The sequence below is a fragment of the Acanthisitta chloris genome, unplaced genomic scaffold (genome assembly GCF_000695815.1).
Source record: "Acanthisitta chloris isolate BGI_N310 unplaced genomic scaffold, ASM69581v1 scaffold44007, whole genome shotgun sequence".
Classification (NCBI taxonomy): Eukaryota; Metazoa; Chordata; class Aves; order Passeriformes; family Acanthisittidae; genus Acanthisitta; species Acanthisitta chloris.
Genome location: NW_008681737.1, coordinates 18,417 through 38,414, shown reverse-complemented (window position 1 = coordinate 38,414; position 19,998 = coordinate 18,417). Strand labels below are relative to the sequence as shown.

At 38.9% G+C, this 19,998-nt stretch overlaps 1 protein-coding gene across 1 annotated transcript in view; it reads right to left on the bottom strand.

Annotated features, from left to right (window-relative positions):
• Window positions 1–12,106: 12,106 nt before the first annotated feature.
• Window positions 12,107–19,998, bottom strand: part of DCP1A (decapping mRNA 1A) — a gene marked incomplete at its 5' end in the record, with an annotated part of 25,596 nt that continues 17,704 nt past the window's right edge. Inside the window, 4 exons of the mRNA XM_009078193.1 lie at window positions 12,107–12,187; window positions 13,727–13,945; window positions 15,957–16,022; window positions 16,735–17,481. Coding sequence (XP_009076441.1) covers window positions 12,107–12,187; window positions 13,727–13,945; window positions 15,957–16,022; window positions 16,735–17,481 — 1,113 coding nt within the window. The remainder of the gene's footprint in view (window positions 12,188–13,726; window positions 13,946–15,956; window positions 16,023–16,734; window positions 17,482–19,998) is intronic.

The window sequence follows — 19,998 nt, the reverse complement described above, 5'->3', positions numbered from 1 at the left end:
GTCTCCGTGCCGAGCTGCTCCCGCCTGTGGAAGAAGTGTCACCCCGCCCCACACCTCAGCTGTGACCTCTTTCGCCCAGGGGAAACAGTGACTCGCTTACCCCATGTGTCTCCCTCTCGGGAAATCACATCTCCATAACATCCCTTTCAAGTATTTGACGAGTACAGAGGGTTTTGCTGAAAACGCTGTACATAAAATATTGACTTAACCAGCCATCACTCAGCAGATTTTCTCCTGCGACTCTGAAGGCTGTGACAAAGCTACAGACTGAACTAGGCAAGCTAAATATTTCATATTCGTCCTAGAAAGCTCGAGCAGCACTAGAGGTCACAATCTAAAAATAAATAAAAAAGAGGTTTAGACAGACAATGACAACAAAATGCTTCACATCTCACTCATGAAACCTGGTGTTCCTGCACTGCACTCCTGTATTTCGGTGTTCTCTCCACTGGTAGTTTGCCCTAGGAGCTGTATTGTATTGATTTAAAAATATTGATATACTTTCAAATTTGTTCTAAATGTAAACTAATACTGTCATCATCTAATTTCAGCAGACACTGAACCATTCACATTATCAAAACTACACCTCTGTCTTCAAGACTCTGCAGACTTGGTTTCAGAACCTAAGGAAACCCCCTGGATATACAGAGCAGCCAGTCATGCTCACTTGGCAAACTGCCACTGGGAAGTAACATGTGAAACTCTGAGCAAGGTAAGATGAAAATTTCTTCCATAAACTAACCAATTTATTAGAAGAAATAAAAGTAGACACCACTCCTTTAGCTTAAGTGCTTTCTTAAGCTTTCATCAGTTGTCTTGAAAATCCTTTTAATAAAAAACTTCAGAAGAAAATCTAGACTGAAAATAGGCTACATGCCAGGAAGGAAAAATCAGAGCCAAATAACTAGACTCGAGAGCAGCAAAGTGCAGAGTTCACTTTAGAGAGCACTACACAAAGGTTAACTGCTGCAACTGCCATTTGCTGTCCTCCAATCTATATTCTGTTTAAAATAACTAGGTAGGCTAAGTACACTTTTTTTTATCCCTTACACCAGTTTCCCAAATCTTTTCATTTCAGTAATAGAGTTTGATGTGATATGGACAATAAAATTGGGGTATGGAAGAGCTTGATGAGAATCACACAAGGCTTAGTTTAAATTTAGGAACTCTGAAGACACAGCCTATAGTGCCAAGAGCTTCCAGTGGCAGAGCAATGCCCCTTGGAGCAGAGGGCTGAGAACTGAAGGCAATGCACTTCTGGGGTCATTGTGCAGATCTCCTCTCAAGGTACAGAAAGGCACATCATACACCTTGTAACATCTTATGTCTAAACAACAGCTTGGAAATTAAATTATATGTAATAGCTAGAAATTTGGTGGCTGTGTAGGAAATCATAACAAAGAGATCTTAGCTGAGGAAACAGAAAAAGGACTGCCAAACATGGTGGAGACAATCAACAGCTATTCTTAATAGCAGTTTCCCCCAATATTTCTGTTAAATTCCACTCTGGTTCAACAACACATGGACTTCTTTTGTCATCCTGGAGCTGTGATGCCCAAAGGAATATGGTCAGTAGGAGACAATGAAAGATCTCACCAGTTCCAAGTAGCATCTGCAAAAGAATTACTGATTCAGGGCTTTGCAGATTTTCAACTATAAAATCCACCTTAACTGTGGGCAAAGTAACAGTCAATTCAAATCTGAGGTTCCCTGTGAAAGATCCTTAACTGAACCTTATATATGCTATACAGCAGCAGGTATCTTACTAGGTTGTGCCATAGCCTCAAACAGGCTGAAATCAGACTGATCTTGTAGAGTGAGGGTTACCAACTACTCTGAACAAGTTGGACAACTTTCCCTCTTCTCCTTGTCCTTCCTTGCACCCTTCCCACTGCCTGTCAACCTTTCTCAAGGCAACAGCACACTTGGGTCTGCAGCTGTGTGGTCAAAAGGTAAGTGTAAAGTAGCTTGAGCCACAAATACTGTCCTGGATCAAGTTTCCTGATTGTCCCTTGCTTGCTGTGCTTTAGCTTGCCCTGCTGAGCAGTCTCAGAGCTCAGGAACTGGATTCTTTTCATATAAAGATGAAACAGAAGATTCAGCCTGAGAAAGCAGCTAATACAACCCAGCCATAATGAGCATTCAGTCCAACAAGCCAGACAAGGGCTAGTCTGGAGCAGAATTCAAACACCTACATAGTGCAGATAGGGAGTCCTTGGCACATTTTCCTGTGCTCTATAAACCTGCTATACTGGAATCTGCTATGTACTGGTGTAGTTGAAGCCACAGAACTATGTTAGCAGCATTTATTAGTTGAGCTCTGCTCCATGCTCACTGTTAAAATACTGGCTGTGCTAGGGAAGTGGATGACAATTGTTTTATCACCCCTGCTGCTTAAACACTTCTTTAGACAGATGTTGGCATTTGGCTGAACCATCATCTTGGTGACATGGAGCTGTCCATGCCAGTTGACTGAGGTTAGGTAGGATAATTTGGGCTTCCCTAATCTGTGGTTTAGAACAGATGCATAAAGGAAATTCTGCAAATGAGCCAAGCATAAGTGAAGTAATGGTTATGATGCCAAACTCCACCGTATTTTGTACTGACTGAAGATGCATTAAGAAAACATGGCTGTGCACCCAATTTCAGCTGCAGGAAATAAGTTACAAAAAACTTCCTGAACATCAGGAAACAAAAAGCTCATTTTAGAGATGTGGGTACTTGATCTTTCTAGATGGCTGGTACTATCTATAAACACAGGAGAAATGTAATGGAAGCAAATATCATGAGAACAATCAAGTTATTTCTATACTAAATTTTTGCACATAACAGATTAATTTACTTCCTGTTTTCTGTCTATACAGTGTAATTAAGAGGTAAATATTGCTAGGCTGTTACTGTTTCTCTCTGCATATGTCACTGGCAGCAGCAAAGTGAAGTACCAGTCAACCAAAAAAGAGTTTTGGTTAAGGAGTCCCTGCTCCTTAGTTGATGATGTCCTTGGCTCTCACAATTCTTTCAAATATGCACTGGCCAGATCATAGCCTCACTTTTGACTTTATGGGTCCAAATTGATTCTGTTCTTTGGCTGGAGAGGAAGGTCTGTGATCAAGCCTCTGTGATTACAGTGAAGATGTGCTCTTAAATCTTCCTTGTAAGAATGGCTCCCTAACAAACTGCCTCCCAAGTGTACTAGCAATAGCAATCTTATCAAGTGCCTTCTCAAGCTGGACACACAGTGCTTTCTTGGTTTCCCTCCAAGAGAAGTATAAGGGGGATGATCTGGATAAGACCAGTATTACTATAGCTCACAACTTCCTTTGTTTCCTCCATTGTTATCTGGATGGCAGAAAGACTTAAAGATCGACTTAGCTTAGATAATGTCATTGGAAGATTACTGCCTGCAACTCACCCTCCGTTGTCTGAATCCTTGTGCTGCATCACCGAGTGCTTATTATGGCATTGTGTTGTTAAAACAGCAGCTCAAGCATACACAGGATGAAATTCCACCTTGTGTCAGTGCCTCCACTTTGATCTACTGAAGAGGCATGTTATTTCTGCAACTTTGACCAAGTGTGATGGACTGTAAAGCAATAGCTGAAGTCATGGTATACATTGCATACAACAGTCAACATTTCTTCCACTTTCCTGGGATTTGCCTCTGAAACCACCTACAGTATGATTAAAACAAGGATGCAAATATATGGACAAACAGTCTTGCTTCAGAACACACCATCACATCTCGTTAGCTTCAGTATTAACTACTAGACTAGACAGCTTATTAAATACATACACAGGATAACTGGGTTTTTCCATCCCTTCCTCCACATGTTTCAGTGTCAGGGCATTAAGTGCAGCAGAAGCATGAAAGCCCAGCTATGACTGTCATTTGCTGAGATACTGCAAAAATGCATTGCTGACATAAGTACATGCAACCCTGTTTACCAGAGCAGGAGCTGTATGCATTCAGCACTGCTGGAATTCAGGCTAGTGAGCCATCATGGAGCTACATGCCCAATTTTGCCTTAAAAACCGTTCTCAAAAGAAATTCCTAAATCCAGTTCTAGTAAGAACTCATTACCACAAAATCCAAACAGTAGTGAGTAAAGAAAATGCGTGGAGGTATGGGAGGAGACCAGCAGGCTGTGCTATTGCAGCCTAAGCACTGTAAGGATTCCAAACTGAACTGGAATCTGCCAGTCACTGCCGTCCTGGATTGTAACCTTGCTAGTCCTGAACACCTCCACCTAGTACACAGGGTTTAATTTCATTTGCAGGGTACCTTCACACAGAGAAGTTATGTGGTGAAATTCCAGTCACTGCAGTCTGGTGTATGGGAGTGCAGTACATTCTCAGACCAAATCTGGTGCTGCAACTTTTTCAGAGATTCAGTCCATACTGTCACATCTCACTTAAAATAAATTCTGTTCTTTGGTCTGCAATAGCAAGTGGTTTTAGTTAAGCACAAGTTCAGACTCAAGTAAACACCCTGTGAAAAGAATATTCAGCAGGCTGTGAAATACTGATCAGCTCTGCAGTTCCCATCAGAGCATGAAAACCACTTTAAACATCCCTTAGTTGCCATAGAACAGCAGTTGTCTGTGCCACACAAGCCACAAACAACTAGAACCAGCAACCTGGAAAAAGGTTCTTATGCAGCACCTGATGCAAAAATATCCAGACAGGGAAGTCAATCCACCTTTGAAGTCCATAAGAGCAAGATACAAGAAAAAGATACATAGCAGAATATATCCATAGTTCAAATCAACTATATCCTTCACCTCAGATACGGCTGACAAAGTAGTCTTCAAAAGGAAGAATGTTTATGGAAGGATTCTTAACAGAACAGACCAGTTTTGAGCTCCAGGCAGACAAGTGTTGGATAAAAGTAATTCTAAAACATAGTAATTTTTATATTGCCTCTAAATAAAATGTCAGTTAGTAAAAACAGACTGGAAAACAAACTCAAAATTGTAAAGTTTCCAAAATATTATGAGAATTTTATGATACATGAAAAATGCTCAGATTAAAGCAAATTAGCCAAATTATTTGAGATGAGTCTTAGACAATGAGACTTTTTTATCTCTATCTAACACTTAGCCTGCCAGAGAAAACCAAATCATTGCATGTCTCACACAGTTAAAAGCAACTCTTCATAACCAGTTTGGTAATTGTTCTGCTGTTTGGTGATATCTAGGAAAGTATTTTTGCTAGCAGTGCAAGAAAATGACAGCATTTAAACTGAAATTTGTAACTGCTAACACTGCAGTACTTCAGGGTATTTGGATTGGCTCAGTATAAGCAATAAATAGTATTATTGACAAAAGTTTTTGTAAATTTACAACCTGGCATTTCACTTGCTGCAATTTCTTCATATGATATGTTAAGATAAATATAAACACTTGTGTGATAGAAGTTTGAGGCATTTGCCTGCATCTGTGCTTGAAAGATCTACCGAATACATAATGTTCCACAGGTCATTCATTATATTTGCTTTCTCTATTTGAGTCTTAATTCAGCTTCCATAATACTCTTCAAACAAGCTGAGAAGTTATTAGTCTCTTTAGTCTTCATTGAAATGAATGTCTGTATTCAAATAACTGTGTCTGGCAAAATTAAAAGAATAAAGTTATCATCAATAGCTTGTGCTAAGAGAAATCTCCCAAACAGCAACACTTTCATGGGCTGTGTAAATTTAGAAAGAACATATGAGAGGGCTGCAATGACCAAATAGTGCAGGATTTATTTGTGCTGTGATGCATATGGAAAGAAAGTGAAGAAAACTTTCTTCAGCTTGACCTTTGCAACAGAACAGGCTTGGACTACTCTTGCCCTTTTAAAGAACAGCTGCATCAGAAGCCCTTCAGGGAAATCGTTCAAGATGGATTTATGCCAAAGCATCCTCTCATTATGCAGACAGACCACTGTGCATCACCAGCACATCCTTCCACAGGCAGAAACACAGTGACTTCAGTCTGACATGGAACAGATTGTTCAGCTAATCTTCAGTAATAACATTATTTAGCTGCTAATGAATTTAAAGTAAAAAAAACAACCCTCTTATTTCTGTGCACCACAGCATCAAGAATTGTAAGAAAATATACATACTGCATGGGAACAGGTATAGGTGCAGTGATAAAATCAGGCTGTCTTCTTTGCCTGAATTGGAGTTACAGATAGAGCTACATCACAGGCCCAGGCACTAGGTAGTAGGAATCTATGCTACTTTCACATGCATCTTTTATTTTAGCAGTTTCCCTCAGACGACTATCTTCATATCTGCAAAGTATTGATTTATTTTCAACCCTCCATTAGAAGTATTGCACATGTTTCTAACCAAACCTTTGGGGTTTCTGTAAGGGCTTCTGCCGTGGCAGGATTTTCCTACTAAACCATTGGAAAGCAGAGATCTCTCTCTGTGATGGGCACCCTATGCCTTGAGGTTACATCGGGAGTGAGGCTTGCTGTAAGCCACAACAGACTCCACACACATTCAAATCCTGCAGGCTTTAACCACACCCTTGTATCTCGATTCTTGTGGTGAGTTTAAGACAGCAGAAACTTCCTTTGCAGCAATTTTGTTACATGAGAGAACTGTGTCCCCAGAGAACAGAAGCCAATTTATTTGATGCTTGAAAAGTAAACCAGAGAAGGCACTCAGCATCATCCATACATCTCAAATCTACCTGAGGAAGCTGGGTAACTTGCTAAGCCTCTCCCATACCTCTTCTGAACCACAAGTGGAACAGGATGTACAAGTCATGTGGGCTCTATATTAAGACCACATAGAATTCTGTATACAGGAAACAGGCTGGGAAATCTTTGCTCTGTAGATACTCTTAAAGCTTCTTGACTTATTTATGAGGAGAAAAGAAACACAACTTGTGCATTTACATCACATACCTGCATGTTTCCAAGAAAGGCCTAAGGGCAAGTGCTTTCATTTCAGCCAGCATATAAAGCTTATCCTTTCATGGTTGTACTTCCCAAGGTTGATTTTGTAAAATGAAGTTTCTTGAGTTTTAAAGCATGGATTATGGCAGAAATATTTGTTAAGATCTGTTTAAAATGAAAGACAAAAGGCAACTAGGTGTGAGCAGCCTTGTTCTATGTAGCAGATTTTAAACTGTAATGCGAGGCCACTGAGCAAAGACAAAAGTTAGGTACTGCTGTGGATCAGCCAACTCCATTACTGGAGGTAAAAAAATCCTGAAGAATGAAGAGCAGGGAAATCATACCTACCCAATCATTTTTTGAACACACCCTGAAATACTCTGAATTCTTACAGGCAATCTGCATTTCAGCTTTGAGAATACCTGAAGACAGGCAGAGTACAGAAACAGAACTGTAACTTAAATTCTTCTGTGCTTCAGAAAATACCTTCACAGGCCACACTTGTCTCTGTACAATATTCCCATTCATATTTACTTATACTCCTTCGCTATTCCTTCCCTTGTTCTCTTCCCAGGAATCTTTTTTTCACTGGTCCTATTCCTTTTGTTTTACTGCAAGTGCTTTTTCAAAAATGCAGCAACTGATAAAAATATCTCTTCGCTGCCCTCTTTCCTCAATGCTTTTTGAGCCTAATTAGGAGTGTCATATGAAGAAGGATTCTAAGAGGAAGTGGAAAAATTGTTGCATAACTGAGGAGGATGAGCTTTGCAGTTAACGGCTGTGTTTGTTACAGGTTTATCCCTCAAGTTTAACTCCCCTAAATCAGTAGGTCAGCTCAAAAGCAAATCCCTCCATCAAAATCTGGAAGAGGAAAAAAAAAAAGCTTATTTACACTTGAAGTTGTGTGAAGATAGGCAAAAAAAATTCCACTACTGGAAAATATCTTTCAAACTTTACATATAATTTCTAATATTTTGAATAGAAAAACAAAATGAAGAGAAATTTACCACATCTACACAAAAGATAATTTAGTGATTTGAAGGCATCCTGTTCACAAAGTGAGGAAAAGCTGTATGAATGACTGGTTTCTTATTCCCTGTGCTAATGGTAACCCACCCCAGTAACTTCCATGTTGAGAATGAATCTTCACCAAATACCTGAGTCTACTGACTTCAATTAGTTTGGCCCACGAACACGAGCTACAACAATGTGCAATTTTGGTTCTACCCCCAGTATGGAGTAAGGAATTTGAGTTTCTTCTGTGGAAAACGGTAACCATTAATAAAATCTGAACTTACTATCCCAGCAGGCCACTAGAGCTCTAGAGAAAAGGAAACACAAAAAGGTTTTAGGAGGTGTTGAAACATTTGTTTTGAAGTTTTATTACAAAAATATATTTGCAAACATACAAAATTTTGGATGAAAAAATGCTCATTCTTAAACATTTATGCAATAACTTAATAATTGCAAACATACATAGGTGCTATAAAATCCATACCATCCCAAAACGTTAACGATGCAGTATCTACATTTATTAACCGACAATTATTCTGGTTTCCAGAAATCTTTCCTGAAGCTTTCCCTCCCCATGGTCTTGGTATCGAAAGGACATGCAAATGGCTACAACTGGTGCATCCACAGAAGTGATAAAACTTGGAAATTACTAAAAGCACATAAGGTACATAAAACCCTAACCATATGCCCATACACTGAGTAGACAGAAATAAATACACCACCAAATCAGATACTGCAAATTTTCCAGGTGAAAGGAAGATATTGCATCTTAACATTTTTGTAACATTGCCAGACAAAACTGAGGTGATACATATTGCACACATTCCTCCTGTAAAGATATGCTGCACAAAGCAACCCAAATACCTGGCAAAACGGTGGCTGATGTATTTAGAATCCTTTGAAGAGACAAGAAGTCCCAAATTAAAGTCTCTTCTTTTTCCTAAAATATTTCAGAAATTATATCAGTGACTACACATGGCATAATGGGTTTCAGGAATAAAACAAAATGAAGCAATTAGAAATGCAAGCAAAAATGAGACACATCCAGCAGGTGAGTGTTGAAATATAACATTGAGTATTTATACACAGAATTAAACATTTGCTATAAAATCAAGATGAATCACGTTTTTTTAACCTTTATTCAGTCATTCTGCAAATCTTATTTGATTTGGAAAGCTGCACTGCTGCTAAAGTTAATAGCTGTTAGGCACCTTGCATACAAACTTTGCATTGTTAAATAACAGCAGATAAAGTCTAACTACAAAACTGAGAAATTTGATTTTCCTGAACAATTCAGCAGCTCTAGGTTTTAAACTGTCTTACTTTAGGTTTGAGTTTGGATTTTTTTTTCCCCCCAAAGTGACTTAACATGAGTCACAAAGCACATTCCTAGATAAGAATTAATTCGGGGAATATAGTCTAATAATCTTTCAATTCTCAGAACTAACAGGTAAAACCCCATTAAGCCAGTAGTTTAAAAAAAAGAAAAAAAAAAAAGAAAGAAATCACTTGAAAATGGTCACAGCCATTTCCTGTGATGACCCTGGTAACCTGCTACACACACTGGCTATCCCCACATGTGGGTCACATCCAAACACTCCAACAAGCTGCTGATTTTCAATTTATACAAAAAGCTAAAATAATTAGGGGTAAAAAGCTTTTAAATACAGTCCACATTTAAAAAAAAATACTCAAATTTCACACTGTAGTTGAGCTTGTGTTTTACAACGAACTTCTCGTTAAATGATCTGTTAAAGTACTACCCTGGCACTCGTCACACCTCTCAGTGTGCTGAGGACACCTAGGCTGGGTCCCACAGAGGTTAGAGCACACACACACACACACACACACACGTGTTCGAGATGAACACTTTGCTGTTGGAACTACCATTTCCACTCTGGTTCTCCTCCCATTCATTCTGAAAACTATGGGCAGGGGAGTGAGCCAACCATCTATTGCTACCAGTACACTACAAAACCAAAGCCACATAAGGATCTGTCAGCTGCTTGTGAGGGCTCCTGGACAGCTGGAAACATGTTAAAGATACTCAAAGTAGTCTTAGTTTTGCCAACTGTATATGGCTGAAGAACTCAAAATACAGCTCCTTCCTGTCATTTCTAGAATTTTTGGACATGACTGTACTTAGCTAACAGGACCCATGTGCACTATCAGCTTCCAGCACTGCTGTTCTTATCAACTCTTATCAAATCTTCCTTTGAGGAAACTGGAAGCTCTCCACACAAAGTGAGAAGTTGTGAGCTCATCTATGCAAAATCCAGATAAAAGTAACTCTCTATTTGGTTTAGACTGTCCATTTTTATTCAGAAGAACTGCTCATTGGTTTGTCCCTTTTAGTGACACTTTTCCTAAAAACCCCAACAAAAAATTTCACTTAGACTTTAAATCTGAGTCTCACTGGTTATGTACATACACAGTATTATAACTCTAGAACTTATGGAGGAAGCTTCTATCTTCCTTAACAAGGCTCAGTTTCTATTGCTGAATTCAAATGCTACCATTAAATCAAATACATCTCTTGATGAATGTGCATGACATTAGCATCTTTCCCTGAATCTTGCACGTTTTTCTAACAGACTATATATTTTAACTGGAAACACTGAATTTGAAGGCTGAGAAGAGCTTTTCAGAAGGCAGGTAGTGCTAAACAAAATATATTTTCCACTAAAAAGCTAAGAAAAAACCTAAAATAGATCAAATGCATAAAAATGTAAATATTTGTTATCTTTAAAACATACTGATTTGTGAACAAGTCACAGTTAAAGCTCAATTACTAGTTTCCAATGAAATGGCCATGCACCTTGACTACGTCAACATGAACTAATCCTTAGGATATATATAAATACATATATGTTGTAAGAAGCCAAACATTTTTCTTCATATTTCAATAGTGCTTGAGGGAAAGAACAAAGCAGTGCATCATAACTCACTATGGATTATCTTTTTACTCAATAACCCAACACTTCTACTGAACAAGTATCCTTTAAAATTACTATTGCTCAAGAAAGTTGGGACCTGAAGTCCTATTAATTACCTTCACATCCCTCAAGAAATAAATACAAGCCATGGGTAAACCAACATAGCAGTATAAGAAAATATACTTAGAAATTTTCTGATTTCAAATGGGAAAGTATCCAGTTAAATTCTTAGTGAACATTGACTTACTAAATCACATATAAGAAGAGATAACATTTTAGATAACCTTCAGACTATGAAGTGAGCACTAACAATCTGGGGAAAGGGCAACAAAAGAAAAGCATGCATTTGCTTCCCATCTGCATAGTCTTCAACACTGCAGTTCCAACACAACTGAGGAATGAAAGCCAACTATGTGTGGTCCATCCTTAAGCTAAAAGGGAATAAAGTAGTTAGATGTTATCAAATGCTGCTGAACAGGAAGAGAATCTTCCAGAGGCCATCGCCTAACTATACATTTAAAATAAGAGAACTTCAACATGCAACAGAACTACTCTGTTCCTTAAAAAAATAACAATACAATCACTGAGGATTTTGCATATTTCAAATTTTGCCTTTTTAGAGAAAATGGCCTTATGTGGTACCTGTCTAATGTCAGCGATGCAGAAGAGAGCAAGATTAATGAAATATTGAAATGATGGATTTATGTGCATTAGGCACAGACTGTCAATGTTTGAGCAAATCACATTTTTGGACCTTTTGCTGAAGATTTAGCTCCAAAGGCCTGGCTGCCAGATCCCTTCCTTCCCCATACCTGCCAGCTTAATCAAAGATTTTGCTCTCCTTTTCCTTAGTCCTTCAAACAGGAACTAGGTTCCCACAACTGAATTTTGTTCTTATGTGCTGTAGTGTACTGTACTGTGTATTTGCTGGTTCAAATAGTTTCAAGTCTGTAATCCTTGACTAGTGAATACAGCTAGGAATGAGAGCCAGAGCAAACATTTGCACATTCACTTAATGCTAATGAGAGCTCAAATGCAACTTAAGTCCCCTCCCCAATAAAAAAAAAGGTTTGCTGGTGATGATCACAGTGAAAACCTAGATCACTTCTGAGAACATTACTTTCATAAGTATTTAAAGAATAGTATTTCCTAACAGGTTCAAATTCAAGACACTGAAAACTAAATATTCTTTACAAAAATATTAGTTTTATAGATGAGGCATAATTGTTTCTAAAATGGATTTTAAGTAGATCCAGCTTCAATTATAGCTTCATGTTGTCTGTACTCTTGGCTAGGACTTGCAAGTAGACCTCATGGATAGTGCTGAGAAAACGGGAATCATTCTGCAGGAAAAAAGAAACACATTAGAAACATTAGTAAAAAGATGTTATAAAAGTTTAATTTAATGCCTAAGCTGTGCACATGGACTAAATTGTGCATAAGGATTCCTTACAGTGCCAGCTATCCAAGAGTCAAGAGACAGGAACTAGCTGGGTACTTGGCAAAAGGCAACACCACACAGACCATGCACAGACCATGAAGCTGGTAAGGCAGCTGAAGGAATCACTAAGCACACTGGATGCTCAGACAAACAAACAAACCAACCAGGAGTCACCACATCAGCATTAGCCACGTTCTACTTTCCTCCAGAGTCCAACCCATAGTCCTAGACATAAAAAATTCCATCCTGTATAGAGGCTCCCAAATAAAGTCTGAGTGTCAGAAGTAATGTTATTTCTGTCTGTCAGACCAGCCTGAAAGGGACTGCAGTGTGTTCTACAGGAATTCTTAGGTCAGAGCATGACTGGGAATCGAATCAGTTTAATCTACAGAAAATATTTACAGATACTTGAGTCTAATTTCTTCAAATGAGACGTTTACAAAACTGGTATCTGATCAGGCAGCTTCTTTTTACAAGATCTGAACAGCAAATTTGGTGTCCTGCTTGGAGTGCCGTGTCAGTACTCCTGTGCTGCAGGATACACCTCTTTGGTCTTCACTCATCTATCTCTCTATATAAAGACTGGAGGCAAATATTCCTGTCAGCTCTCTAAGGTACTCACTCAGACCACTGGCACTCGGGCTCACCTGCAAGACTTACAAGTAAGCTTGTTTATGTCTTTCAGAAAAACCATACACAGCAATACAGGAAAAGGCTGTGCAAAATGGAACACAGATAAATCAGGCACCCTGATGGGGAGATCTTAGTGGCCCTTCTTAGTCCCAACAGCCTGATCACTGGGAAGATATTGTTTGTTATTTTTAGACTTGCATTTTGTGTGTAAGTTCTACTAAGATCAGCATGGAGTGGGCAAGAGAATCAATCCCGAGGTAAAGAAGAACTGTTTGTCATTCATGGCAACTTCACCGTGACATTAGAGGTCAAAATCTCATCGCACAGCTGCTCTCAACATCAGAGTTGTAACTCAACTGAACTTTTAAGTCCCTAGAAATAGCAGGACTGAAACTTTGCAATTTCAATTTCAAAGCAACATACTTCAAGTAAAGATGAGGAAAGGTTCTAGGGAACTAAAACCAGGAAACTTTCCTTGGGTAAGCAGAGCACTTACAGACAGCAAAATCAACTCCCCCCATCCCAGCTCCCACTAGGGTGACTTACTCCTCACTTGCCTACAAATTCATATGGATATGAAAGGACACGGTGCATGTACTCTCTTCTAAGTCCTCCACATGACAACCAAAAGGAGCAAGCTGTGCCATACTATGTGTACAGTGTGGAGTAATCCACCTCTTCCAACAGAAAAGAACATCTCTTGCAATGTTTCAGGGCAAAAAGAGTTATAAGGGTACAGAATTTCTCAGTGGTGGCTACCGCACTCAGAACCCCATCCCTCAGAAACTGAGTTCTGTAAAGACAGGACCTTGATTAGATGTATCAATGCTTCTTGAAGCTGAGATCTACTGAGAACAGTAGGAGGTATAGTCTGAATTTCTGTTGTTCCAAGTGTTAAAGGTGAAGAAGAACTGGCTTTATTCTCCACTTCAGCAGCTTTTGCAGTTGATTGCTGAAACACACTAGGAGACAAGAGGACTGAAGGTGTTACTGTTGTCGTGGCTGTAACAAACTGTGGAGGTACAACCTGCAAAAGAACAGAAATGACTGTGTTCAGCAAGAGTGAAGGCTGGAATAAAGCCTGGAGAGATGAGCATAGGGAAAGTTAAATAAATGGCAGCCACAATTATTCACTCATATTACAGAATAGATGCTCTTAATGAAGAAATATCTATGAAGATTAATATCAGTAAGAATTCTCATTTTCAAAGCTGAAGAGGGTAGCAGCCTTCAACATTCTTGTATGTACCCTTCCTACTCATGTGGTTGATACCTTCCAGAATTTCTGAAGCATAACACAGAGAATGAAAGATGAGCTTTTTGCCTAGGTAATCAAAGGAGCATGTAGGTGTTTTGTAGATTACTATTTTCCTTAGTTTACAGAAAGGCCAGTCCTGCTTCCTTCCTCCCCTACTTCTGTGGTCTCCCACAAATACACTTACAATTTGAGTAAAGTATCTCAAACATTTCTAAAGAGACAGATGAATTATAATTAAAGCACTAGAGTATACTGAAATATTCTAATTCTAGGTATGTTTTCTCCTGGGGGGATGTGGGACAGAAATATTTTGAGGACCATCTTCCCACCTCATTCTTCTACAGGTCTGTCTCCATTTCATTGCAAAAACCCACATACTGCCTTTACCACTTTTTTTTTTAAACACAAATGGCAAATTTTAACACTATGATATTTGCATAAAGTGTACATGAATAAATGTCAGCTTTGAGAAACTCTGACATCTCCTAATAACTGCAATCGTTGTTCAGGATGATAACCTACATCTTACTTAGGCTTCCAAAGTGACCAACATGGGGAAACATAAAAGAAAATAAACAAGCCAGTCTCAACCCAAATAAAAACAACACTAAGTATGATAAGTAAAGATATTTGATACATCAGCAGAAAGAGTTTCCCTTGGATAACCCTCCAAAACCATCTAAAGTTAATGTGTGTATAATAACATCAACAACAGCAGAACAAACAAACTGATTTTGTTGTAGTCGAAACTGAAGACTTGCAGTATGGGATTTCAGCTGAAGACAATGTGTTTATACCAACAAATACAGTTTAGTACACAACATGCACACATTTCTTAGTATTCCCAAATCCATATAAAATGCTTTTCATTAGGTAATTATTTACTAACTGGATCATGAACAGACAGTATAGCTTATTGTATAGCAGGTTGTAGCTAAACCAGCATTTTAGTCTAAGTAGGACCATTTTTACTGCCTTCACAACTAGATCTGGGCATGCTGCTGAAATTCATGTAGTGCAGGTTCGACAAGAATGAGGCAATTTAAGAGATTTGAACAGGGAGGGGGTGGGTAAAGGAAAATTAGAACTAAATTACAGATGGTATCCTGAAAAGAATACATAACAAAAAGGTAATTAGAAACAATTCTTGAAGACTTGACTATTACCAGTTTTTTTAACTGCAACCTGAAATTTAAAACTGACATTATACAGAACTGTTACCCAAGGCAGTTGTAACAATGTTAAATCTGTATTCAGATCACTGAAACTTGCTATTAGAAAGTTTTGCAGTAATAATTGCTTGCTACTCTTTCCTTCCTCCATCTTCCTTTTTTTTTTTTTTTTTTTTTTTTTTTGCTTAGTGTCTTTGCATATAACACAAGGTATCTCAGGAAAACAGGGCAAGGATTGCATTTTATGCCTCTGGGGTACTTAAGGTTGGGCTAAGGCTCAGCAGACCTTACTACAATATTACAGCATTAGCACTGATTGCTTGCTACATTAAAAAAAACCCACCAAAACAGTTCAAACAGTGCAAACTCCTTGCAAGGCTGCAAATCAAAAATGTGCTCTCATTTCCATGTTAGAACAAACAGTAAGAGGCACTGCACACCAGAGCAGTGCACTCATTGACAGAAACTCCCTTAAGTACAGCTTGTTTCTGCTTCCTAACAGCTCAGTGGGCAATGACTATTTGAGATATCAACTGTGTACCACCGATATTTTTTTAACTTTCTAAGAAAGCCCAGTCAATAACTAGCAAAGGTACTTATTTACTTACTTGACTTGCTTTAGACAAAGTCTTCGGCTGTGGAAATACTTCTGATTCCTTGTTTTGTTGTACAGGCTAAGTTAAAGAAAAAAAAAGCAAAGTTACCATCCACAGATCGATGTGCAGGGGTGGTTCTCTGTTTTTAAGGAAGCACAAAAATGGAAATATCAACAGATTTTGGATATAATCTGATAAATTCTGTAAAACTGATATAATCAATGGGAAGTTGGAAAATGAGAAAATATCTGAATTTATGTTTTATGCTTTCAATATTACAGCAAACCTATAAAGCTACATCTCAGTGTAGCACACAGGTATCCCTAGCAGAAAGGGGTTAAAATCGAAGGAGTACAAAACACCCAAAGCAACACAACCAGTAAAAACTGTTAACTTTGTACCCTCAAATAAGGTACAGGCTGGAATTCTACAGCATCAACTCTCATACACTGACCAGCCTGTAACCTTCTCTCCCTTATCACATCACCAGCTCTGAGCAGCACTTTTCTGACACAAGTACAGATGAATTCTTTAGGACTTACTCATCCACAGACAGCACCAGTTTGAAAAACCTCCTCCTCTACAGACAGGTCTGTCACTGATAGCAGATGCTAATGACATAAAACTAATGGAATTGGATTTCTAACTTAGCAATTCAATCAATATCACACAGTGGAAGTCCTTCATTAGTTTTAAAAGGCTAATATATAACAGCACATTTTCCAAGGGAAAAATACATGTAGTCTAAAAACAGTCTCAAGCTTCATGGATATCAAAGCCCACAGAATACCTGAAGGGGAGAGATTATCTTGCTGTTCAAGGCTGATGGCTTACTGTGAGATTCTTTGAAGCTTTCTGGTGTTGCAAGTTGGCCAACCGAGGCAGAGATGTTGGGTGTTAAGGGAGTCTTAGTGAGAGACTGCTGCTGCATTTGGTCATGCTGTGGGGTCAACCTGAGTTTCTGGAGAAGATCAACACTAGTATGAGATGTATTTGAGACAGTTCCTGTATTTGCTGTTGTCAAGGGTGCTATGAGCTGGCTTTGACCAGCCATCAGATTCTGGCTCACTTCAGACGGCGGCTGATTCACTAGTGGGGATATTGGCTTGGCAGTTTGCTGCATAACTTGCATTATACTGTTGCTTTGTTTCAGGCCAGGAAGCATCTGAGCAGGGGCAGCATCCATTGTTGAGGCTGAATTAAGAACAGGGCTTAAATGAACTGAATAGCTTGAAACATTTTTGATATCAGGCTGGGAAACTGAAGCTGGAGGTATTAGCATAGGTGTTAAACAGTCCTGCTGATTGGCACTGGTTTTAACGCTCGGGCTTTCACATTTCCCTAGTGATTGTTGCATTACTGGTGACTGGTCAAAGGAAAAAGGCAAAAGCAAACTGTGCTGCTCTCTGGCAGATGTGTCTGTCTGCAGCTTCTCCATTCTCTCTGGGTTGGGATAGGGAGCTGCAGGCTGTTCCTTTTGTACAGAAGTTCCAAACAGTTCCTCCAAAGTCAGGTGCTTCTGCCTTGACTGAAATGGCTGAAAAGAAGGGAAAAATTAGTTTTCAGTTTAGAAACATACACAGCACTGTGCAGCTCACATGGTCTATTACAAATTCAAGAAAACTATGAGAGACAACTCGGTCAAATGCATGTAAAATGCAGTCTGGATATCAAGTGTGTCCTATTTACAGAAATCCTGAAATTAGTTTCATTTACAAGGAACACCCTGGCTATGTATGCCTTCTCTTTACAGCCTTCTCAGGAGAAACTGTGCTAGTAGTAAGGAAGGGGGAAGGCTATGGATTCTGTCATGAAGATGGTACCTGCCATCATCCATCAGCCCTAACTACACAGGGCACTTGGGAAGGAGAGCCAGGGTGGGAGGGAAGGGGAAACTCACATGTCAAACAAAATCCGCATAGAATTTATGGAGTTGGAAATACCTAAATGGCCTAAAAGATGGGAAAGGAACATAGAAACCAGAAGGGACACAACTGAACTAGCAATACATGCCTACACACTTTTTTCATCAACAGTGCAATAGATGTCATGATAGGTATAAAAATCTGTATAAACCTAAATGTACATACATTTATCTCCTTGGAATGTATTTAGATACACAGTTGCATCTACCAGTCCTTTAGTCTGTCCCAAAAATATACATCTAGCCTACATCACTGACATTGTTAGAAAACTGAGATTTTAAGATTACCATCATTTTAGTATTTTGCTGAAAATATTTCAAACTGTGTTTTACCAAAGAGAAAAGAAACAGCTATTAACACATGTAATCTCAAAATTTCCCCTTTTATTTTTTTTTGAGGTTGCACAGGACCAGAAGTTATGTAAAACAGCTGGACTGAAATACAACATTCTGTTCAGAAGCCTGAATGGCCTGCAGCACAATTCCAGTGTATTCTGATGGTATGTCTAAACAAAGATGCTGCTTCACAATGACAACTACTGTACCATGACATTGCTGTGCTGGCTCTCGTCCTCCTCTCACAGCTAACAGCAGCCAAGGCACAGCAGTGCAGGTGGCACTCAAGTAGCCTAACAAAAATCCCTGAGCTTGAAATCACACTGACTTGTGCCCAGATTATTAATCTCTACTGCCACTGTTCATCATTTTTCGCTAGTTTAAAGTCAGGCACTCTTTCATTCTGCGGCTGAGTCATTCTATAGTTTATAAACCTTGTAAATTATGTTAGGAATTTTTTCCTAGAAAGTTATTCTTTCCTCCCCTGATCTTACTGTTCTGGAGACCTGTCCTTCAACCACAAAGACTCTATTAAGAGAAAAATCACCGTTCCAGATGATTTCAAACTGGGCTTTTCACGTCAGTATGATTAATTGACTAACCTTCCTTTATTAAAACATTACAATAGTCAAGTAATAAACAGAAACCTCCAGCATGCTCTGATCCAAGTCAGACCAGCCCTTTACATAGGTAGTCTCAAACATGAAGGTAATTTCCAGCCTGAAGCATAAAATACATTTTCTGCCTTGTCCACCTCTGGCTGAGGTTTGAGCACATCATCAACTCAGTGTGTTCTGAAGACCCTTATGAGCAGGGGCTGCAAAAAGGCAGCACGATTGCTTTATTTGATAGAAACAAGGTGCTGCTCTGAAGGTTTGCCCAGAAACCATTTCAGATCAGTTAAACTCTATAACCCTAGCTCTGACTGCCAATTCATGGGTCAGTATCAGTATTGGTGTTCACTTTTGTTGACTGCTGCCACAAAAGCATTTCATGACACAACTGATTTTATTTCTGAACTGCCAAGAGAAAAAAGTTGACTTGAAAATATGGTAGAGAAGACATTTATTTTTATTCCTAAATGTGTGGTATCTTTAGCCTGAGAAGTTGTTAGTCAACCAACATATAAGTGTGACATTTTGTGGGGGGGTTAGAAATCTCACTGTACTATCAGATGCACAGAATTTTTAAATTTCACTGGTCACCTGCTTCAATTAGATGAAAAATGTGTTTTGACAGTTGAAACGGAATGTTTTCCCAGCAGTCTTCCAGTTGTCCACGTTACTGAAAACGTGACTAAGCAACACATTTGTGATATATTTCAACCCAGTTAACTGGCTTTACAGAATTACCACTTATGTTAGCCAGTTAATTTTTTCCAATATCTCTGCAGCTATAAATTTAAATAGCGCAACAGAATTAAAAATACGACATTTTACATGTTCTATATATTGACTTTCCCTTTAATTACATCAGAGGATTTTGTTAGAATCTTATTTCCCCAATTTTTCCTTTACTAGTTATTTGATTCTTGTTCTGCAATTCTATGCACTGTCAGGTGGAGCAGTTCAGCTGATTTTATACAGTCTACAGGGAATGACCCAAAAGAACATATCTGCTTCTCAAGCAAAGCCTCAGGCAACTCTGCTGCCACATCTCCAGACCCTGCACGCAGCAAGCTGAGCTGGCTGCCAGGGGTCAGTCCACCACTTATGCTGACCCAAGTGCAGAGATGGAGTTTGCTGTGAGAGCAAATCCCAAACTCCCTACCACTCATTTTAGTTCATGGACTGT